At 43.4% G+C, this 19,847-nt stretch overlaps 1 protein-coding gene across 1 annotated transcript in view; it reads right to left on the bottom strand.

Moving 5' to 3' along the window:
* Positions 1 to 19,847, bottom strand: part of LOC134205475 (cAMP-specific 3',5'-cyclic phosphodiesterase-like) — a 69,092-nt gene that overhangs the window by 5,971 nt on the left and 43,274 nt on the right. Inside the window, 7 exon segments of the mRNA XM_062680750.1 lie at positions 10,177 to 10,533; positions 10,609 to 10,771; positions 10,994 to 11,108; positions 11,187 to 11,451; positions 11,525 to 11,835; positions 11,903 to 11,996; positions 12,060 to 12,228. Of these exon segments, the coding sequence (XP_062536734.1) occupies positions 10,177 to 10,533; positions 10,609 to 10,771; positions 10,994 to 11,108; positions 11,187 to 11,451; positions 11,525 to 11,835; positions 11,903 to 11,996; positions 12,060 to 12,228 (1,474 nt within the window).

Genomic DNA, 19,847 nt, shown 5'->3' with positions numbered 1-19,847 from the left:
CGGTTAAAAATGTATTAATTATCAATGTTTAGACATAAACATAGCCATCTGTTGACAAACAATCGCAATTTGAAAAATTCACGACAATTACCTCGCGTAACGACTCAATGGAACGTAACATTGGTTTTATCCTCTACAGATGGGCACAAAAAATTATCGTTATTCTCTTTTGTTGCTTATTTTTTGCATTGTTTAGCGACAATTCACTATTTGTTCCCCCGACGATTTGATGCTGTTGAAGAGGCCCTAACGCCCCTCAACGTTTAGAACGACTGGAAGCTATTGGCCCAGGCTCGAATCCAGTGGAGAAGGATACTCCATTCAGCGTAGATTCATCAAAGAGCTGTAGCCCATCAAGTATCAAGTAAGTATCACTGGCCAACTCCATTGCAGATTGCACGTGTTGCCAATCGGCATTTACAATTCGTTTGTCCGGAAAAGCGAAATGAAAACGAATATTGCGCGACGAAAGTTCTTTTTAATGTTCCGCCAATCGAACTGACGGGTTCATCCCCACCGACGAAGGGGATTCGTTCCCCTCTCTACCGAACGAAACTATAAACCTCGCGCGTACCATGCGTCTCCATCACACTAGTGAGAAAATATCCGCTTTAAGGTTCCCCCAAACACACGCGAAGTGACACTTCAGACTGTACAGTCAACCACAATGTTCTCTCGGCTTTCTGAATTTCCGCACTAGTTACTCCAACAGTATCCATGATCCATTACTTTTCGAAGCATGCAAGCGATCCATGAAATGGTGAACGTACACCACTGAGCGTAACATTCTTTTGCTTTTGGAAATCGCGCATGATCTAAAAACGATTACTTCACCATATGGCTGCATATGTTCGCCTCCCGTAATTCCTTGTCACTTTCATCCGTACCTTCTTCAAGAGTCATCGACCAGTTCGCTTCACTGTCTTGAGCTGAGCTTGAGCTTGATTGACTGCTCGTAGTTGCTACTCCATTATGACCAGATCAGCTGTTCTTGCACAGGGAACCAACAGATGTTTGCTTGGGACTAGCTCACATCTTCAATGTACAAGTACTGGTGATCTCATTTGTTAGGTCATACTGGCGCCTGCCACGTCAGAATGCAAGTCAATGTAGGGAAGGGGAGGAAATGATGATGCAATCACTCGCCCACTGCAAGCCGAATATATCTCTGCACTTGCCACGAGTTCATGCGGAATTTGTTGAATTTCTGGGTTAGGTTGGAGAGGCAGGGTCCGTCTTGGTTAACGAGCTGCCAATGTGATAGATAGGAGAAGGTAACTGATTGAATTTCTAATTGGATGTAGGAAACGAGCTCTATAGTTCATTTCCAATTCTAGCAGATTACTGTTAGAATACTCAAGTTGAAGGTATAGGAATAGTAATGGAAACGGTATGGAAGTCCATTTCCAGTTCTAGCGATTGCTAGAACATAAGAAATAAAGAGAAAGATAAAAAGTAGGAGGATAGAACGGACCTGGGATTGAAACCATGACCTCCTGCGTATGAGGCAGAAGCAGTAGCCATATGACTACCAAGCCCGCCTCGAAACAAGAGAGATCACGCACAGAACTGATTAATTTTATTATCGGCCGCGCAATGCAGAACACAATAATTCGGCCGACCGCGGGATCGTTCTGCTGTCCGAAACAAGAGAGATCACGCACTGAACTGATTAATTTTATTACCGGCCGCGCAATGCAGAACACAATAATTCGGCCGACCGCGGGATCGTTCTGCTGTCCGAAACAAGAGAGATCACGCACTGAACTGATTAATTTTATTACCGGCCGCGCAATGCAGAACACAATAATTTGGCCGACCGCGCGATCGTTCTGCTGTCCGAAACAAGAGAGATCACGCACTGAACTGATTAATTTTATTACCGGCCGCGCAATGCAGAACACAATAATTCGGCCGATCGCGCGATCGTTCTGCTGTCCGAAACATGAGAGATCACGCACTGAACTGATTAATTTTATTACCGGCCGCGCAATGCAGAACACAATAATTCGGCCGACCGCGGTATCGTTCTGCTGTCCGAAACATGAGAGATCACGCACTGAACTGATTAATTTTATTACCGGCCGCGCAACGCACAACACAATATCCCGGCCGACCGCGCGATCGTTCTGCTGTCCGAAACATGAGAGATCACGCACTGAACTGATTAATTTTATTACCGGCCGCGCAATGCAGAACACAATAATTCGGCTGACCGCGCGATCGTTCTGCTGTCCGAAACAAGAGAGATCACGCACTGAACTGATTAATTTTATTACCGGCCGCGCAATGCAGAACACAATAATTCGGCCGACCGCGCGATCGTTCTGCTGTCCGAAACAAGAGAGATCACGCACTGAACTCAACGATCAGTTCGCTTCACTGTCATAGAAAAAGTCGAGTCCTTGAAACCATCGCATCGGCTATCTATACTACATGAAGGACCTTTTCCCCATTTGGTGGCTTCGTCTGCAACATTGACCCTAGTCGAAATGCACTGCCATTCATAAATCCGTGATAGGCTCAATATCTCATCGACCCTGAAGACGTCGAACTGTCGATATCGATGTGTGTCTGATTTGATCAAGGAGCGAACCGTCGATGAATCACTCCAAAAGTCGGTCTTCTTTATATCCAATGTGTGGTTGTCTACAACTATAGCAACTCTGCCATCAATTCCAACCGGGGAATCGAAATTCCTCGAAGTGGTGTGACCTTCGTTTTGAGTGAGACAAAGTGCTACCCTGATCTGCCCTTGATCTATAATGCGGAAATATGCAATTGTTGCCAAAGCCTGGGAACTTGCGTCCATTTTACTGTGGCTGGTAGCTTTTCTACATATTCCTGAAATAGTATTCGATTTTCTAGGTGACTTCCAAGCCCAACTGCTTTCAGGTGTCCGCAAAGATTTTGAACCACCAGTCCGAAGCTAACTAGTGTATCCATCCTGCCCAGTTTTGGAGGTGAAGTTGCACGAGCCTTAACGATCATGTGATTTGCTATTTGCTTTGAGTGGCCGTATAACTGCTGCAAGGTAGACACGAACTTGAGGCACTGTCGAAGGTTGGAGTAAAAAGCTGCTGATGGCATCCATTGCATTTCCATTCAAACTACGCGACAATTGCAGAAGGTTTTCTGCGTTCTTGTATCCGCAATACAATCCTCCATTGAATGCTAATGATGAGCCGATGGTTACGTGGACGAGTTATCCAAAATACTCCGGAATAAGATGGAGTAGCGCGGCAAGTTGGCGTGAAGACATTATCCGGTGGAATCTCTATATATTTTTTTGAATTTCTCAATGACAATTAGAGGGAAATTCCTCGTTGAAATTATGCAGAACTTCTTTTGGAAACACAGAAGAAAATAAAGAATAAAGAATTGAAAATGAAGAACAAAAAAAGAAGAAGGAAATAAGAGGAAGAAATCAAGAATAAGAAGAACGGAAAAGGAAAAAAGAAGAAGGCAGAAGAAAGAAGGAAGAATAACTAAGGAACAAGACAGACGGAATAAGTACGAAGAAGAAAGTAAGAAAATGGCAGAAGGAAGAGGAAAGAATGAACAATGAAGAAATAAAGTTGGAAAAGAGAATAAGAAAGAAAGAAGAAGAAACAAGTAACAGGGAAGAAATAAGAAAGAAGGACGATGAAAGACGGAGACGTTTAGTGATTGGAAATCGTACGTACAGGGGTTAGGCAAAATGATTGAGATAGGCAAAATTTGGCCCAAATTCAAATCCCTATAACTTTTTGAAAAATTGATGAAATTGGACAAAACCGAAAGCATTCGACGGCAAATTTAGTTAAGATTTAGGAACATGCACGGTCACGAATACTGGCCACCGGACACCGGAGATGTTCCGGATTTTCGGAGGCCATGTCAAAAACACATTTTTTCTGCCGCTCGTATTTTTGTGTGGTTTGAAGTTACATCGATAAACACTATTTTCCTAGAAACTAGATCTTATTGAAAATTGAATGCGGGCTGTTGCGCTAAGATCCGTTGAAAAACATCCGAGATATGGCCATTTCAGTAAACCTGGTTCCGGATACTATGGTCAATTATGTATATCCTTCCAATCACGTATATATTATCCGGTACCATATCAATATTGGTATCAAACTTCAAGATTTTTCATGGAGATGCTTCAGGAAGCATATGCAGGACGATCAGTTGCCCTGACCAGGCCAATTTGAAAAACGTTCAGAACCCTAACAATATGGGTATCAAACTTCAAGATTTTTCATGAAAATGCTTCAGGAAGCATATTCAGGATGATCAGTTGCTCTGACCACTCTGTAGTAGGTTCCAGGTGCCCCGGGGGAAGTGGCCAATTTGAAAAACGTTCAGAACCCTAACAATATGGGTATCAAACTTCAAGATTTTTCATGAAGATGCTTCAGGAAGCATATTCAGGATGATCAGTTGTCCTGACCACTCTGCCTAATGATCAAGTGCCCCGGGGGAAGTGGCCAATTTGAAAAACGTTCAGAACCCTATCAATATGGGTATCAAACTTCAAGATTTTTCATGGAGATGCTTCAGGAAGCATATTCAGGACGATCAGTTGCTCTGACCACTCTGTAGTAGGTTCCAGGTGCCCCGGAGGAAGTGGCCAATTTGAAAAACGTTCAGAACCATATCAATATGGGTATCAAACTTCAACCAGCTGTCATGACCACTCTGTAGTAGGTTCCAGGTGTCCTGGGGAAGTGGCCAATTTTGCAAAATGTTCGAAATTATATCAAAATGATCAAAGTTCAAGGTTTTTCACGGAGATGCTTTTGGACTCTCCTGTCGAATAGAGTTCGCCGCAGCACGAAGTTGACTATCTACAAAACGCTCATTAGACTGGTCTGCCTCTATGGCCACGAAAGTTGGATGTTGCTGGCGAAGGACCAACGCGCCCTTGGAGTTTCCGAATGGAAGGTGTTGCGGACTATTTATGGTGGGGTGCAGATGGAAGACAATGGAGGTGGTGGTGGAGGTCAATGAACCACGAGTTGTAACTGTTAGGAGAACTATCCACACGATACAATTTTGGCGGATACGGTGGGTCGGGCATGTAGCCATAACGTCAGACGATAACCCGATTGAGATGGTGCTCGATAATGATCCGACCGGTACAAGAAGAAGAGGCGCGATGCGGTCACGGGGGATCGACCAAGTGTAAGATGGCCTTCCATCAATGGCAGCAGGTCGCAAGCATAACTTAGCAATTGTGTGGGGTGCTATATCTTGACATGGCCATGGTCCTATTATGGCACTTAAGGGCAAAGTGCCGATTATCAAATTATTTTGGAAGACAAGGTATTTGTTGATATGATGACAAATCCTGAATATGACGTCTGTTTTTCATTTTTGCGAAAGATTCGCAGGTCGCGTTCCACTTGGTCGATCCACCGTGACCGATGCACGCCTCTTCTTCTTGTACCGGTCGGATTATTATCGAAGCATCATCTCAATCGGGTTATCGTCTGACATTCTGGCTACATGCCTGGCCCATCGTAACCGCCAAAATTGTACCGTGTGGATAGTTCTCCTAACAGTTACAACTCGTGGTTCATTGACCTCCACCACCACCTCCATTGTCTTCCATCTGCACCCCACCATAGATGGTCCGCAACACCTTCCATTCGGAAACTCCAAGGGCGCGTTGGTCCTTCGCCAGCAACATCCAACTTTCGTGGCCATAGAGGCAGACCAGTCTAATGAGCGTTTTGTAGATAGTCAACTTCGTGCTGCGGCGAACTCTATTCGACAGAAGAGTCCAAAAGCATCTCCATGAAAAACCTCGAACTTTGATGCTCATTTTGATATGGTTTCGAACATTTTGCAAATTGGCCACTTCCCCAGAACACCTGGAACCTACTACAGAGTGGTCATGACAGCTGCTGGTTCTAAATGCATTTAAAAGTATCACCTCGAAAATCTTGAGGTTTGATACCCATTTTGATATGGTTTCGAACATTTTGCGAATTGGCCACTTCCCCAGGACACCTGGAACCTACTACAGAGTGGTCAGGGCAACTGATCGTCCTGAATATGCTTCCTGAAGCATCTCCATGAAAAACCTTGAACTTTGATACTCATTTTGATATAGTTTCGAACATTTTGCAAATTGGCCACTTCCCCCGGGGCACCTTGAACCCACTACAGAGTGGTCATGACAGCTGCTGGTTCTAAAATGCATTTAAAAGTATCACCTCGAAAAATCTTGAAGTTTGATACCCATATTGATAGGGTTCTGAACGTTTTTCAAATTGGCCACTTCCCCCGGGTCACCTGGAACCTACCACAGAGTGGTCAGGGCAATTGATCATCCTGAATATGCTTCCTGAAGCATCTTCATAAAAAGTCTTGAAGTTTGATACCCATATTGATAGGGTTCTGAACGTTTTTCAAATCGGCTACTTCCCCCGGGGCACCTGTAACCTACTACAGAGTGGTCAGGGCAACTGATCGTCCTAAATATGCTTCCTGAAGCATCTCCATGAAAAATCTTGAAGTTTAATACCCATATTGATAGGGTTCTGAACGTTTTTCAAATTGGCCACTTCCCCCGGGGCACCTGGAACCTACTACAGAGTGGTCAGAGCAACAGATCATCCTGAATATGCTTCCTGAAGCATCTTCATGAAAAATCTTGAAGTTTGATACCCATATTGATAGGGTTCTGAACGTTTTTCAAATTGGCCACTTCCCCCGGGGCACCTGGAACCTACTACAGAGTGGTCAGAGCAACTGACCATCTTGAATATGCTTCCTGAAGCATCTTCATGAAAAATCTTGAAGTTTGATACCCATATTGATAGGGTTCTGAACGTTTTTCAAATTGGCCACTTCCCCCGGGGCACCTGGAACCTACTACAGAGTGGTCAGGGCAACTGATCGTCCTGCATATGCTTCCTGAAGCATCTCCATGAAAAATCTTGAAGTTTGATACCAATATTGATATGGTACCGGATAATATATACGTGATTGGAAGGATATACATAATTGACCATAGTATCCGGAACCAGGTTTACTGAAATGGCCATATCTCGGATGTTTTTCAACGGATCTTAGCGCAACAGCCCGCATTCAATTTTCAATTAGATCTAGTTTCTATGAAAATAATGTTTATCGATGTAACTTCAAACCACACAAAAATACGAGCGGCAGAAAAAAATGTGTTTTTGACATGGCCTCCGAAAATCCGGAACATCTCCGGTGTCCGGTGGCCAGTATTCGTGACCGCACATGTTCCTAAATCTTGACTAAATTAGCCGTCGAATGCTTCCGGTTTTGTTCAATTTCATCAATTTTTCAAAAAGTTATAAGGATTTGAATTTGGGCCAAATTTTGCCTATCTCAATCATTTTGCCTAACCCCTGTACTTTGGATTCCGCAAGACGCTCCGATCGAATAGAGTTCGCTGCCGTACCAAACTGACAATCTACAAAACGCTCATTACGCCGGTAGTCCTCTGGACTGGACCTGGACGATGCTCGTGGAGGACCAACGCGCACTTACTTGGAGTTTTCGTAGGGAAAGTGCTGCGTACCATCTATGGTGGGATGCAGATGGCGGACGGTACGTAGAGGAGGCCAATGAACCACGAGTTGCATGAGCTGCTGGGAGAACCATCCATCGTTAACACCGCAAAAATCGGTCGTCTGCGGTGAAAATGGTTCTTGACAACGATCCGACAGGCACAAGAAGGTGAGGTGCGCAGCGGTCAAGGTGGATCGATCAGGTGGAAAATGACTTGCGGACCCTCCGTAGACTGCGTGGTTGGCAACGTGTAGCCATGGACCGAGCCGATTGGAGAAAACTCTTATTTCCCGCACAGGCCTCTTCGGCCTGAAGATGAGATGACAAAAAAAGAGAGACAAAAAAAGAAAGAAGGAATTGAGAAGAAAGAATAAGGAAGAAAAAAGAAGGAATAGTAAAAAAGGAAAACGAAAAAAAGAAAGAAGAAAGAATAATGAAGAAGGAAAAAGGAATAAGGAAGGAGAAAGGAAACAAAAAAGAAGTTAGGAAAAGGAAGAAGAAAACAGGTAAAAGAAAACAAGAAGAGAGAATCAAAAAACGGATGAAGGGACAGGGAAGAATTAGGAAACTAGAAGATGAAAGAAGGAAAAATGTAGAAAGAAGAAGAAATATTGAAGGAAAACATTGAAATAAGATTGAAGGAAGAAGAAAAAAAGGATGGGGGAGAAAGAAGAAAGAAGAATTTAGAAGAAAGAATAAAAAAGGAAGGAAAAATGAAAAAGACAGAAGGAAGGAAGGAAAAGGCAGAAGGAAAGAGGAAAAAAGAAAAATGAAGAATGAATAAGAAAGGATAAAGAAATAAGAAGAAAGAAAAAAGAAGAAAGATGGGACAACGAAGAAGATAGATGGAAGACAGAAGGAAGAATGAAGGAATACGAAAGAAGAAAGTTGGAAGAAAGAAGGAAGAAAGAAAGAAAAAAGAAGGAAGATGGAAGAAGAAAGAAGCAAAATGGAAAAAGAAAGAAGAAAAACAGTAAGAATGAACAAAGAAGAAGAAAGGCGGTAAAGATAGAAGAAAAAGAAACGAAGGAAAAATAAGAAGGAACAAGGAAGTAGTCAGAAAGAAGATGAAAAAAGAAAGAAGGTAAAAGGAAGACGGATGAAAGAAGGATAAAGAAGGAGAAGGATGCCGTAGTGCAATAATTGGATGTCCAAAGTGACAATGGGGAATTTTTGAAAAAAATGAAATTTTGATGATTTTAGTGTCCTGGGGGATGCAAATCTCCCCGTATAGGGATACATCAAATTTCGAAAAAAATCAAAATTTTGTTTTTGGTCCCAAATGTCCTTTAGATGCATGAAACTTCGATATTTGATGCCGTAGTGCAATAATTGGATGATTTTTCCTGGTAATATAGAGTCTTATCTTATGGAAAATCGTAAAATTTTGCGTTAAAAGATTTTTAGACATTCTCGTGAAAATTCATTAGCATTTTTCGTAGATGTTCATAAGAGTTTCACTGAAACTTGGAATAATTTATAGAAGAAATTTTAAGAATTTTTCGATATAATTTGCGATGAATTTGTCGAAGTTGATGGCGAGTAAAATAACGACACATGCTACCACCGACAATATTTGGCCGGCGCTTATCCCAACCGCGTTGTTTTGACGTAAGGAGCGTATTGCATCTCGAACAGGAGAAAATAATGCAATACAGTAAACTCTCTTCATCTCGATGTTTCATATCTCGAGATCTCTCCTTAGTTGATGGTTTTCTCTGTTCACATGTATGTTTACTTTCTACATCTCGATATTACGCATTGCAAGATACATTTGGAACCCTGGAAAATTCAAAGCGCTTCCAATGAATATTTTCCAGGCTAGTGATCAAAGCAGCTAATGCTAGATTTGCGACGATTTGTTTATATTTATAATTGTGACATTCCTACTAGAAAATATGCTTTACTTAATTCAATGAAATGTTGAAAAACTTTGAAATTGTGTGTGTCTCAGGGGTCAGCAGAAGCACTACGATTTATGGCGGGATTTGATTGCGGGCTCTAGTAACCTTTTGCAAGATGTTTCTGTATGTATCTACAAACCGGCTCAACTAAAGCGATAGCGTTTCGCTCAGAACGCATTAGTCCAAATCTTGGTATTGGGTGAGTCTCTTAACTGAACCGACACGAAGCCCTTCGGGCGAAATAGAAGGTCAGCTCAGGTTTAGTTTTCCGCCGATAAAACCAATTATTGCAAATAGTATAAGCCTCGGTGCAAGTGTGTACACTGTTATGAACTTAGTGTGCATAATAAGTAAAATTTCAATAAGTATTACCAGGAATAAAAATTCAAAGTACTTTGGCATAACATACTCTCCATAGTAACGTTGATGCTGGTTTTATAGAAGCCTTATAATAGACCAAATGGTTTTCATGACAGTTATAAAACCAAAAATATTACTGCTATCTGTTAATATAATACCAAACGCTTAACAAATTATTATTTACTTGGTATTGGTACCTGAGTGTGTTATGCCTGAAGTATTTTGCAAGATATTTTTTGGTATTTTACCGCTTATGCACACCAATTTCATACCAACTCCTGTTATCCAGGTCTCACTTCTGCTCGGGATCCCGCGAATGCCTCACCCATGCATCGCATGCCGAAATGTGTTATACTCCAACGAACAGATCACTTACCTGGAAACGAATCTTATCGTCCGCCTCGTCGAGCGCCGGCGGCGAAGGTGGTATTAAGCTCTGGTAGTAATCACGATTCTCCTCCAGCATGTCGAGAATGTCCTGGGCGTCCGGATGCACCAGGTCCGCCCACGTCTCCCACAGCGGATGCACGATGTAGTCGATGAAGCCGACCTGCGATTTTTCGATTGTCGCGTTGTGCCGATCGCACATCGGGCTAATGTCCATGCCGGCGGCTCGCTCCTTGTCCCCCTGCAGGAAGAACTCCTCCATCAGCCTGGCAACCCATCGTTTGTACATTGGTAGCGGTTTGGTGGGATTGCTGAGATCAGCGCAGTGTACCAAGTTTTCTAAAACCTGTTGGCAGGGAATTACCGATTGGAAGGTAGTCAGAAGTTATCAAAAAAATTAAATCTAGTGTGGCTAATTCACCTGTATTCTATCAGTATAATTATCTAATAACAAGACTCCAGAACCGGCGACTTTCTTAGTCTCCACCATAGTTTTCAGATCAGCCAGCAGTGTCATATGTTTCGACATATCCGTTGAAAGCACCATATCGATTACCATCTTCCGAAAAGTTTGACGTTGTTTCCTGTGAGTGAAACAATGGCAGAATAAAGTATTGTGATAATTATTATGTTATCAATGAAGCGAATACAGTTTATCCTACACAATCTTTGAGTAAATTGTGGGAAGGCTACCACTGATTCTGTGTAGATTAAACTGAACTGATTTAAAACATTCTAATTGTCTTCCAATTTAAGGAGAATTTTCCATGCTAATTGCGTGGATCCAATATTTGATTGCTACTTACTTCTGTATATTGCGTAGTATATCGCAGTCTTCATTTTGCAAGAGTTTAAATGCAACTGCTAAATGATGATTTTCTAGTACGGACTCGTCATTGTACATAATTGCTAGCTCTGAACCTGTTGTAATAAATAATGGCAACGATAATAGTGATAAGAGACACGATATTCATAGAGCCCATAGAGTTTTGAACTTACTTGAATTAATTAAAAACTGATTAGTTAACCCAGGATGATCAACATCATGTATACAGGCGGCAAATAGTGCTGCGCAGGTCTCTAGCGGAGTAAATACATTCTCTAGGGCCGGTGTGTTCAGCAGAACATGGGTGCTCTGCGCCACATCCGCTGCGTGCAGTGAGTTGTGAAATGGATTATCCTTAACATAATGATCTTCTAAGGTTGTCATAAACGCTAGAAAAACTTTGGATGGTATCATAAGAGTGTTCAGTATGTCCCGTTCCTGTGCGTGTTTGGTAGAGAAAAGAAAAATTATTAACCGATTGCTACTCAAATTGGCTCAAACATCACACTACCTGAAAGATAGCAAAAGCTACACAGGTCAGCGGTCGATTGTTGCTTAAGGTTTCGATTCTGAAGATGTCGATGCCCCAGGTGTCGATCTGGTTGAGAACCGGCCCCAACTGATGCTCGTGCGGCGTATCGACCCCGTACAGTGGCAATCGATCACTGGTGAAAGAATTGGTATGCTGCAGCGGTCGCTTGAAGCCGGAAATTTGCGACATTCGTTCGCCCATCCGGGGCGATCGGCTACGGGAAAGCGTGCTCGGGTTGTGAGAATCCGAATCATCTCTGCTGTAGGGGATATCCAGTTCCTGTTGTTTATCTGTTGTTGGGCGCCAATGTTGGCTCGTGAGTGGATACAAAAGTTTCGAAAAGTAATTTTTGCTTACCTAAGAAAGTCGAACAAATATATTCAGATATCTGGTTGCCAGATTTACTAGATTCGCTAAGGTGTGATAGTTCTTTGTTGAGCATCCTCTTGAACTGGAACGGTAAAATAGTTGTCAGGAAAAACATTACGAAAAATAAGAACTCGTGGGATCATACCTTCAAGGACGCCATGTCAGACACGCTGCGATGCGTTTGTACCGTTTCCAGCTGGTCGAGACACCAGTCCAACTCGTCGATCGTATCCAAAGCCAGCTTCACATACGAATCGTCTCCGGGGGTCAGTGCTTTTGGAGCCGGTGTCACTTGCACGTTATTTCGTTTTGATCTGTTGGGGGTGCGATTGAGAGTGAGATGATTAAAGTGTGCGCAAACGATATTGCTTCACGATCAGCTGAGTGTTTTTTCTTCTATTGTGGGGTTTTCTCGAGCAAGAATTGTGTGAATAAGAGAGATCATAAAATTCCCAGTAAATACGTAATGGGGCGAAGAGCGCAATTTCGTAGTATTTACTCATGTTACTTTTTTATTGCGACAGTTTAGCGGAGGTGTCTGTTGCGTATGTTTGTATATTGTATATGCAAATGAAACTGAAAGTGATGTATTGAGTTTTCATTCAACGCATTCAGGTTTGTTATTTTCAGTAAAGCGATTCATATTTTATTGTTGATATATCAGTCTTGCTGTTATACGCATTATTGTCCTAATAGTATATTCAGTTTGCAGCTTAAGTAAGTAATTTAATAAAGATGAAATATATAAACATTACTTCATTCTTATGGTTTCAATTGATTTTTTATTTGAGGTCAACTTTCCCAAAGAACCCAATTTTTTTCTTTCGCTCGACTTCCCTCATTCACTCGATTTTGAATCTAATCAGACCAATTAATTAGGCCCGGTTCACACTTGTACTCTTATTTATTTAATGTTTTCAATTTTAAGAACAGCTGAAGGCTTCAACATTATGTGTTCTTTGGGAAAGTAGACCATAAATAAGCCAAAGAATGCTCTTTGGTCAATTAAATGAACATTAGGTTTCATAAAGCTATCAATACATTGTTTGTTATAATGACCAATATTTGTCAAGTCAGCCTGATATCCATGTCGATTTCTAGCCAGTCTGATAGATATCAACTTGACAAATCTAGACCAACCTTTTTTAAAAAGGGGGAAACAGCCAAAATTTATTCTCTGATATTCCTCGTCTACATACAAAGCTATATACAGAGACAAAGCAAGACAAAGGATATGTTTTGGCTGTTACGCCCTTTTCAAATGTTGTTGTTGATGATGATGATGATGATACTACCATCTATTGTAGCAAGGCACCTGCCGATAGCACTGGCCATATTCGACAAACGATTTGATCATGCTTATATTACTGGTTGTATTTCATCAAACTCCTGTATGAAGGGCCAAAAATGGGTGGGGTGGTTCCATAAGCAAAGACACTTATGCGAATCCACGGGATAAATAGAGAATCTCCTTCCAGAAGAAAGTTCGTTACGCCCTTTTCAAATGTTGGTCTAGAAATATTTGTCTTTATGGAAAACAGAGGACTGCGGGCTTAAATGTTGTGTGTTACATTTGTAGTTCTCGACCACTAAAACATGGTTACTTGCGGTTTTGTTTGATTGGGAAACTTTTTAAATTCTTTGGTCACAAAGCTTTCTCACTTCGCTTTAATAGCAGTGAAGTTTGCATGTTTGCTGATCATAAAATTTAAATACTAAGTTATCACGATAATCTAAGTTATTACGATATATCCATCCCCATGGGCATTGGCAGCTGGATACATGTACCCATTTCCGTATATATTCTAAGTGACATATTTTTCCTTCTTTCTTTCTCTTTTTTCCTTCTTTTTTCTTATTTCTTTCCCTTCCTTTTTCCTCTTGCCTTCTTCTTTTTTCTTCCTTCCTTTTTCCTATTTCCTTCTTCCGTTTTTATTCTTTTTTATTCCTTCTTTCTTATTTGTTCTTCTTTGGGGGCAGCAGGGACTATGTCCAAGGGCTTGACGATCCCTCCCCAGGCCATCTGCGAGTTGTAGGGCTTGCCTAGGATGAGGTGGGGGTTTGACAGCGGGCCCTGTTAAATTCCTATAAAAAGCTGCATGTATGTATCCGCAAGTAGGCCCCGACATTTAAAGCGACCGTGTGCCGCTCAAAGCGCACAAGCCCAAGTCCTGGTGTCAGGTGGGACACAAAACAGGCCTGACACGACGGCCCTCCGACGAGACAGGAGGTTTGCGCTGGCCCAATAAGCCGCATAGAAAACCAATCATTACGAACAATATAAGAGATAATGCGACTCGATATAATCGGCAAAGACCTAGGCGACGAATACAGGATCACGATTGGAAGCTTGGAACATGGAATTGCAAGTCGCTAGGTTTCGCAGGTTGCGACAGGATGATCTACGATGAATTACATCCCCGCAATTTCGACGTCGTGGCGCTGCAGGAGATTTGCTGGACAGGACAGAAAGTGTGGAAAAGCGGGCATCGAGCGGCTACCTTCTACCAAAGCTGTGGCACCACCAACGAGCTGGGAACCGGCTTCATAGTGCTGGGTAAGATGCGCCAACGCGTGATTGGGTGGCAGCCAATCAACGCAAGGATGTGCAAGCTGAGGATTAAAGGCCGTTTCTTCAACTATAGCATCATCAACGTGCACTGCCCACACGAAGGGAGACCCGACGACGAGAAAGAAGCGTTCTACGCACAGCTGGAGCAGACATACGATGGATGCCCACTGCGGGACGTTAAAATCGTCATCGGTGACATGAACGCACAGGTAGGAAGGAGGAAATGTATAGACCGGTCATCGGACCAGATAGTCTGCACACCGTATCGAATGACAACGGCCAACGATGCATAAACTTCGCAGCCTCCCGCGGAATGGTAGTCCGAAGCACCTTCTTTCCCCGCAAAAATATCCACAAGGCCACATGGAGATCACCTAACCAAGAAACGGAAAACCAAATCGACCACGTTCTAATCGACGGTAAATTCTTCTCCGACATCACGAACGTCCGCACTTACCGCAGTGCGAATATTGAATCCGACCACTACCTCGTTGCAGTATGCCTGCGCTCAAAACTCTCGACGGTGTACAACACGCGTCGAAGTCGGACGCCGCGACTTAACATTGGGCGGCTACAAGATGGTAGACTAGCCCAAGAATACGCGCAGCAGCTGGAATTGGCACTTCCAACGGAAGAGCAGCTAGGCGCAGCGTCTCTTGAAGATGGCTGGAGAGATATTCGATCCGCCATTGGTAGCACCGCAACCGCTGCACTTGGCACGGTGCCCCCGGATCAGAGAAACGACTGGTATGACGGCGAATGTGAGCAGTTAGTGGAAGAGAAGAATGCAGCATGGGCGAGATTGCTGCAACACCGCACGAGGGCGAACGAGGCACGATATAAACAGGCGCGGAACAGACAAAACTCGATTTTCCGGAGGAAAAAGCGCCAGCAGGAAGATCGAGACCGTGAAGAAACGGAGCAACTGTACCGCGCTAATAACACACGAAAGTTCTATGAGAAGTTAAACCGTTCACGTAAGGGCCACGTGCCACAGCCTGATATGTGTAAGGACATAAACGGGAACCTTCTTACGAACGAGCGTGAGGTGATCCAAAGGTGGCGGCAGCACTACGAAGAACACCTGAATGGCGATGTGGCAGACGAAGATGGCGGTATGGTGATGGACCTGGGAGAACGCGCGCAGGACACAATTCTACCGGCTCCGGATCTCCAGGAAATCCAGGAGGAGATTGGCCGGCTGAAGAACAACAAAGCCCTTTGGGTTGACCAACTACCAGGAGAGCTATTTAAACACGGTGGTGAGGCACTGGCTAGAGCGCTGCACTGGGTCATTACCAAGATTTGGGAGGAGGAAGTTTTGCCGCAGGAGTGGATGGAAGGTGTCGTGTCCCATCTACAAAAGGGCGATAAGCTGGATTGTAGCAACTACCGCGCAATCACATTGCTGAACGCCGCCTACAAGGTACTCTCCCAAATTTTATGCCGTCGACTAGCACCAACTGCAAGGGAGTTCGTGGGGCAGTACCAGGCGGGTTTTATGGGCGAACGCTCCACCACGGACCAGGTGTTCGCCATTCGCCAAGTACTGCAGAAATGCCGCGAATATTGAACGTGCCCACACATCATCTATTCATCGACTTCAAAGCCGCATATGATACAATCGATCGGGACCAGCTATGGCAGCTAATGCACGAACACGGTTTTCCGGATAAACTGACACGGTTGATCAAAGCGACGATGGATCGGGTGATGTGCGTAGTTCGAGTTTCAGGGGCATTCTCGAGTCCCTTCGAAACCCGCAGAGGGTTACGGCAAGGTGATGGTCTTTCGTGTTTGCTATTCAACATCGCTTTGGAAGGGGTAATACGACGAGCAGGGATTAACACGAGTGGTACAATTTTCAATAAGTCCGTCCAGCTATTTGGTTTCGCCGACGACATAGATATTATGGCACGTAACTTTGAGAAGATGGAGGAAGCCTACATCAGACTGAAGAGGGAAGCTAAGCGGATTGGACTAGTCATCAACACGTCGAAGACGAAGTACATGATAGGAAGAGGTTCAAGAGAAGACAATGTGAGCCACCCACCGCGAGTTTGCATCGGTGGTGACGAAATCGAGGTGGTAGAAGAATTTGTGTACTTGGGCTCACTGGTGACTGCCGAAAATGACACCAGCAGAGAAATTCGGAGACGCATAGTGGCTGGAAATCGTACGTACTTTGGACTCCGCAAGACGCTCCGATCGAATAGAGTTCGCCGCCGTACCAAACTGACAATCTACAAAACGCTAATTAGACCGGTAGTCCTCTACGGACACGAGACCTGGACGATGCTCGTGGAGGACCAACGCGCACTTGGAGTTTTCGAAAGGAAAGTGCTGCGTACCATCTATGGTGGGGTGCAGATGGCGGACGGTACGTGGAGGAGGCGAATGAACCACGAATTTCATCAGCTGTTGGGAGAACCATCCATCGTTCACACCGCGAAAATCGGACGACTGCGATGGGCCGGGCACGTAGCCAGAATGTCGGACAGTAACCCGGTGAAAATGGTTCTCGACAACGATCCGACGGGCACAAGAAGGCGAGGTGCGCAGCGGGCAAGGTGGATCGATCAGGTGGAAGATGACTTGCGGACCCTCCGTAGACTGCGTGGTTGGCGACGTGTAGCCATGGACCGAGCCGAATGGAGAAGACTCTTATATACCGCACAGGCCACTTCGGCCTTAGTCTGATTAAATAATAATTATTTGTTCTTCCTTATTCCTTCTTATTTCTTCCTTTTTCCTCCTTTTTTTGTCCTTCTCCTTCTTCTAGCTTCCTTCTTCTTCATTCTTCCTTGTTTCAGCTTCCTTCTTCTTTCTTCATTCTTCCTTCTTCCAGGTTTCTTTATCTTTCTTCATTCTTCCTCTTTCCTTCTTTCTGCATCCTTCTTTCTGCATCCTTCTTTTTTCTTCTTCCTTCCTTCTTTTTTCTTTGTTATTCTTTCTCTCTTATTTTTTCTTCCTTCGTTTTCATCCTTCTTCCTCCTTACTTCTTCATTCTTCCTTTTTCCCGCTTCTTTCTTAAAACTTCCTTCTTTCTTCGTCCTTCTTCTTCATTTCTTTTACCTTCTTCCTTCTTTCTTCTTCGCTCTTATTTCTTTCATTTTTTCTTCCTTCCTCCTTTTACGTTCTTCCTTCTTATTTTATTCCTTCCTCTTTTTCTTACTTCTTCCCATTTCTTCTTTATAGCGGGCTTGGTAGTCATATGGCTACTGTTTCTGCCTCATACGCAGGAGGTCGTGGGTTCAATCCCAGGTCCGTTCCATTCTCCTACTTTGTATCTTCCTCTATATTTCTCATGTTCTAGCAATCGCTAGAACTGGAAATGGACTTTCATACCGTTTCCATTTGTATTCCTATACCTTCAACTTGAGTATTCTAACAGTAATCTGCTAGAATTGGAAATGAACTATACAGCTCGTTTCCTACATCCAATTAGAAATTCCATCAGTTACCTTCTCCTATCTATCACATTGGCAGCTCGTTAACCAAAACGGACCTCTGCCTCTCCAACCTAACCCAGAAATTCCAACAAATTCCGCATGAACTCGTGGCAAGTGCAGAGGTATATTCGGCTTGCAGTGGGCGAGTGATTGCATCATCATTTCCTCCCCTTCCCTACATTGACTTGCATTCTGACGTGGCAGGCGCCAGGTTGACCTAACAAATGAGATCACCAGTACTTGTACATTGAAGATGTGTGCTAGTCCCAAGCAAACATCTGTTGGTTCCCTGTGCAAGAACAGCTGATCTGGTCATAATGGAGTAGCAACTACGAGCAGTCAATCAAGCTCAAGCTCAAGCTCAAGCTTCTTCCCATTTCTTCTTTATACTTCTTCCTTCTTCTTCTTCATTTTTCCTACTTCGTGCTTCATTCTGCGTGCTTCATTCTTCCTCCTTTCTTCTTCCTTTTTCCTTCTTTCTTCTTTATTCTTCCTTCCTTCGTCCTTCATTCTTCTTTCAGCTTCCTTCTTTCTTTTCCTTCTCCCTTCTTTCTTCTTCGTTCATATTTCTTTCTTCTTTTATGTTCTTTCTTCCTTTTTTGTTCTTTCTTCTTTCTTCTTTGTTGTTCCTTCTTTATTCGTCCTTTGTCATTCGTCCTTCGTTTTACTTTCTTATTTCTTCTACCTTCTTCTTTCTTTCTTCAGAAGAAGAAACCATTTTCCTTATTCCTTCTTCCTTCTTTCTAATTTCTTCTTTTTTTCTTCCCTATACCTTCTCTCTTCTTCCTTCCTCTTTCATCCATCTTTCTCCTTTCTTCTTCCGTTTTCTTTATTTCTTCTTGTTCCTTAATGCTTCTTCCTTATTTCTAATTCCATATTTTTTTCTCCTCTATTCCTTCTCCTTCAGTAAACTGTTCCCTATTGCCAAAATACGCTTTTTTGCTGAATATGTCATCAGCCTACAACACATAGAATTTAAGATATTTAAAAAATATATTTTAAAATATATATATATATATATATTTTTTTGCAAAAAAGGGCTGCAAAATGGTGGGTTGACATCAAGGAAGAAGCGCCCAACAGAGCTCTGGTCCCCACAAGTCGCTATCTCACGCTTCCACGGGTCGTCGATGACAAAAGACCGCCAGCTAAGGGTTGTGTACTTAGCTGGAAGTGCAGCCTGGGCACTGTTGTCCTTCTGACATCAGCTAGAGTGAGAAGGTACGCCTCGAGCGTCTGTTCGCCAGGAGGTGCGGCTCAAACAGTGTATGCCTGGTACCCAGCTGCTGATCAACGAAACGCTGTATCGCGTCAGCTATACCTAAGGTGGCAGCCCTAGCAGCGCGATGTAGGTAACGCGACCCCGGTAAGGTAGCTTACTGAAGCCTCTCATATACAACGAAAAATGGAGATAGAAGAAAAAGAGAACGTTATTTTTGGCAACCGACCCGGCAACGAAATAAGGATTATGATTAGAAACTCGGTACCTGGAATGTCAGGACCCTAAATGAACCTGGACGAGTGAGCCTTCTGGCTCGCGATCTGCAGAAGGTTGGAGTGAACGTGGCCGCTATTCAAGAAGTCCGATGGCCCAGATCCGGAGAACGTGAATTCCGAGCCGTGGACCCTACGACCAACACTGCATTCAAGTATAACATCTATCACAGCGGCGGTGAAAAGCAGAGCTTGGAGTTGGCTTCGTAGTGATGGGCAAGCAGATGAAGCGAGTGATGCGGTGGAAACCCATTAGCGAACGAATCCGTGTGTTGAGGATATGGGGCAAATTCTTCAATTACAGCCTAATCAACGTTTAAGCACCGACAAACGATAAATCAGACGACGTGAAGGACACGTTTTATGAATGTCTTTATAAAGCCTATGGAGAGTGCCCAAAGCATGACGTGAAAAT

Source organism: Armigeres subalbatus, chromosome 1 (assembly GCF_024139115.2).
Source record: "Armigeres subalbatus isolate Guangzhou_Male chromosome 1, GZ_Asu_2, whole genome shotgun sequence".
In the NCBI taxonomy this organism is placed as follows: domain Eukaryota; kingdom Metazoa; phylum Arthropoda; class Insecta; order Diptera; family Culicidae; genus Armigeres; species Armigeres subalbatus.
This window is presented reverse-complemented; position numbering and strand designations above follow the sequence as displayed.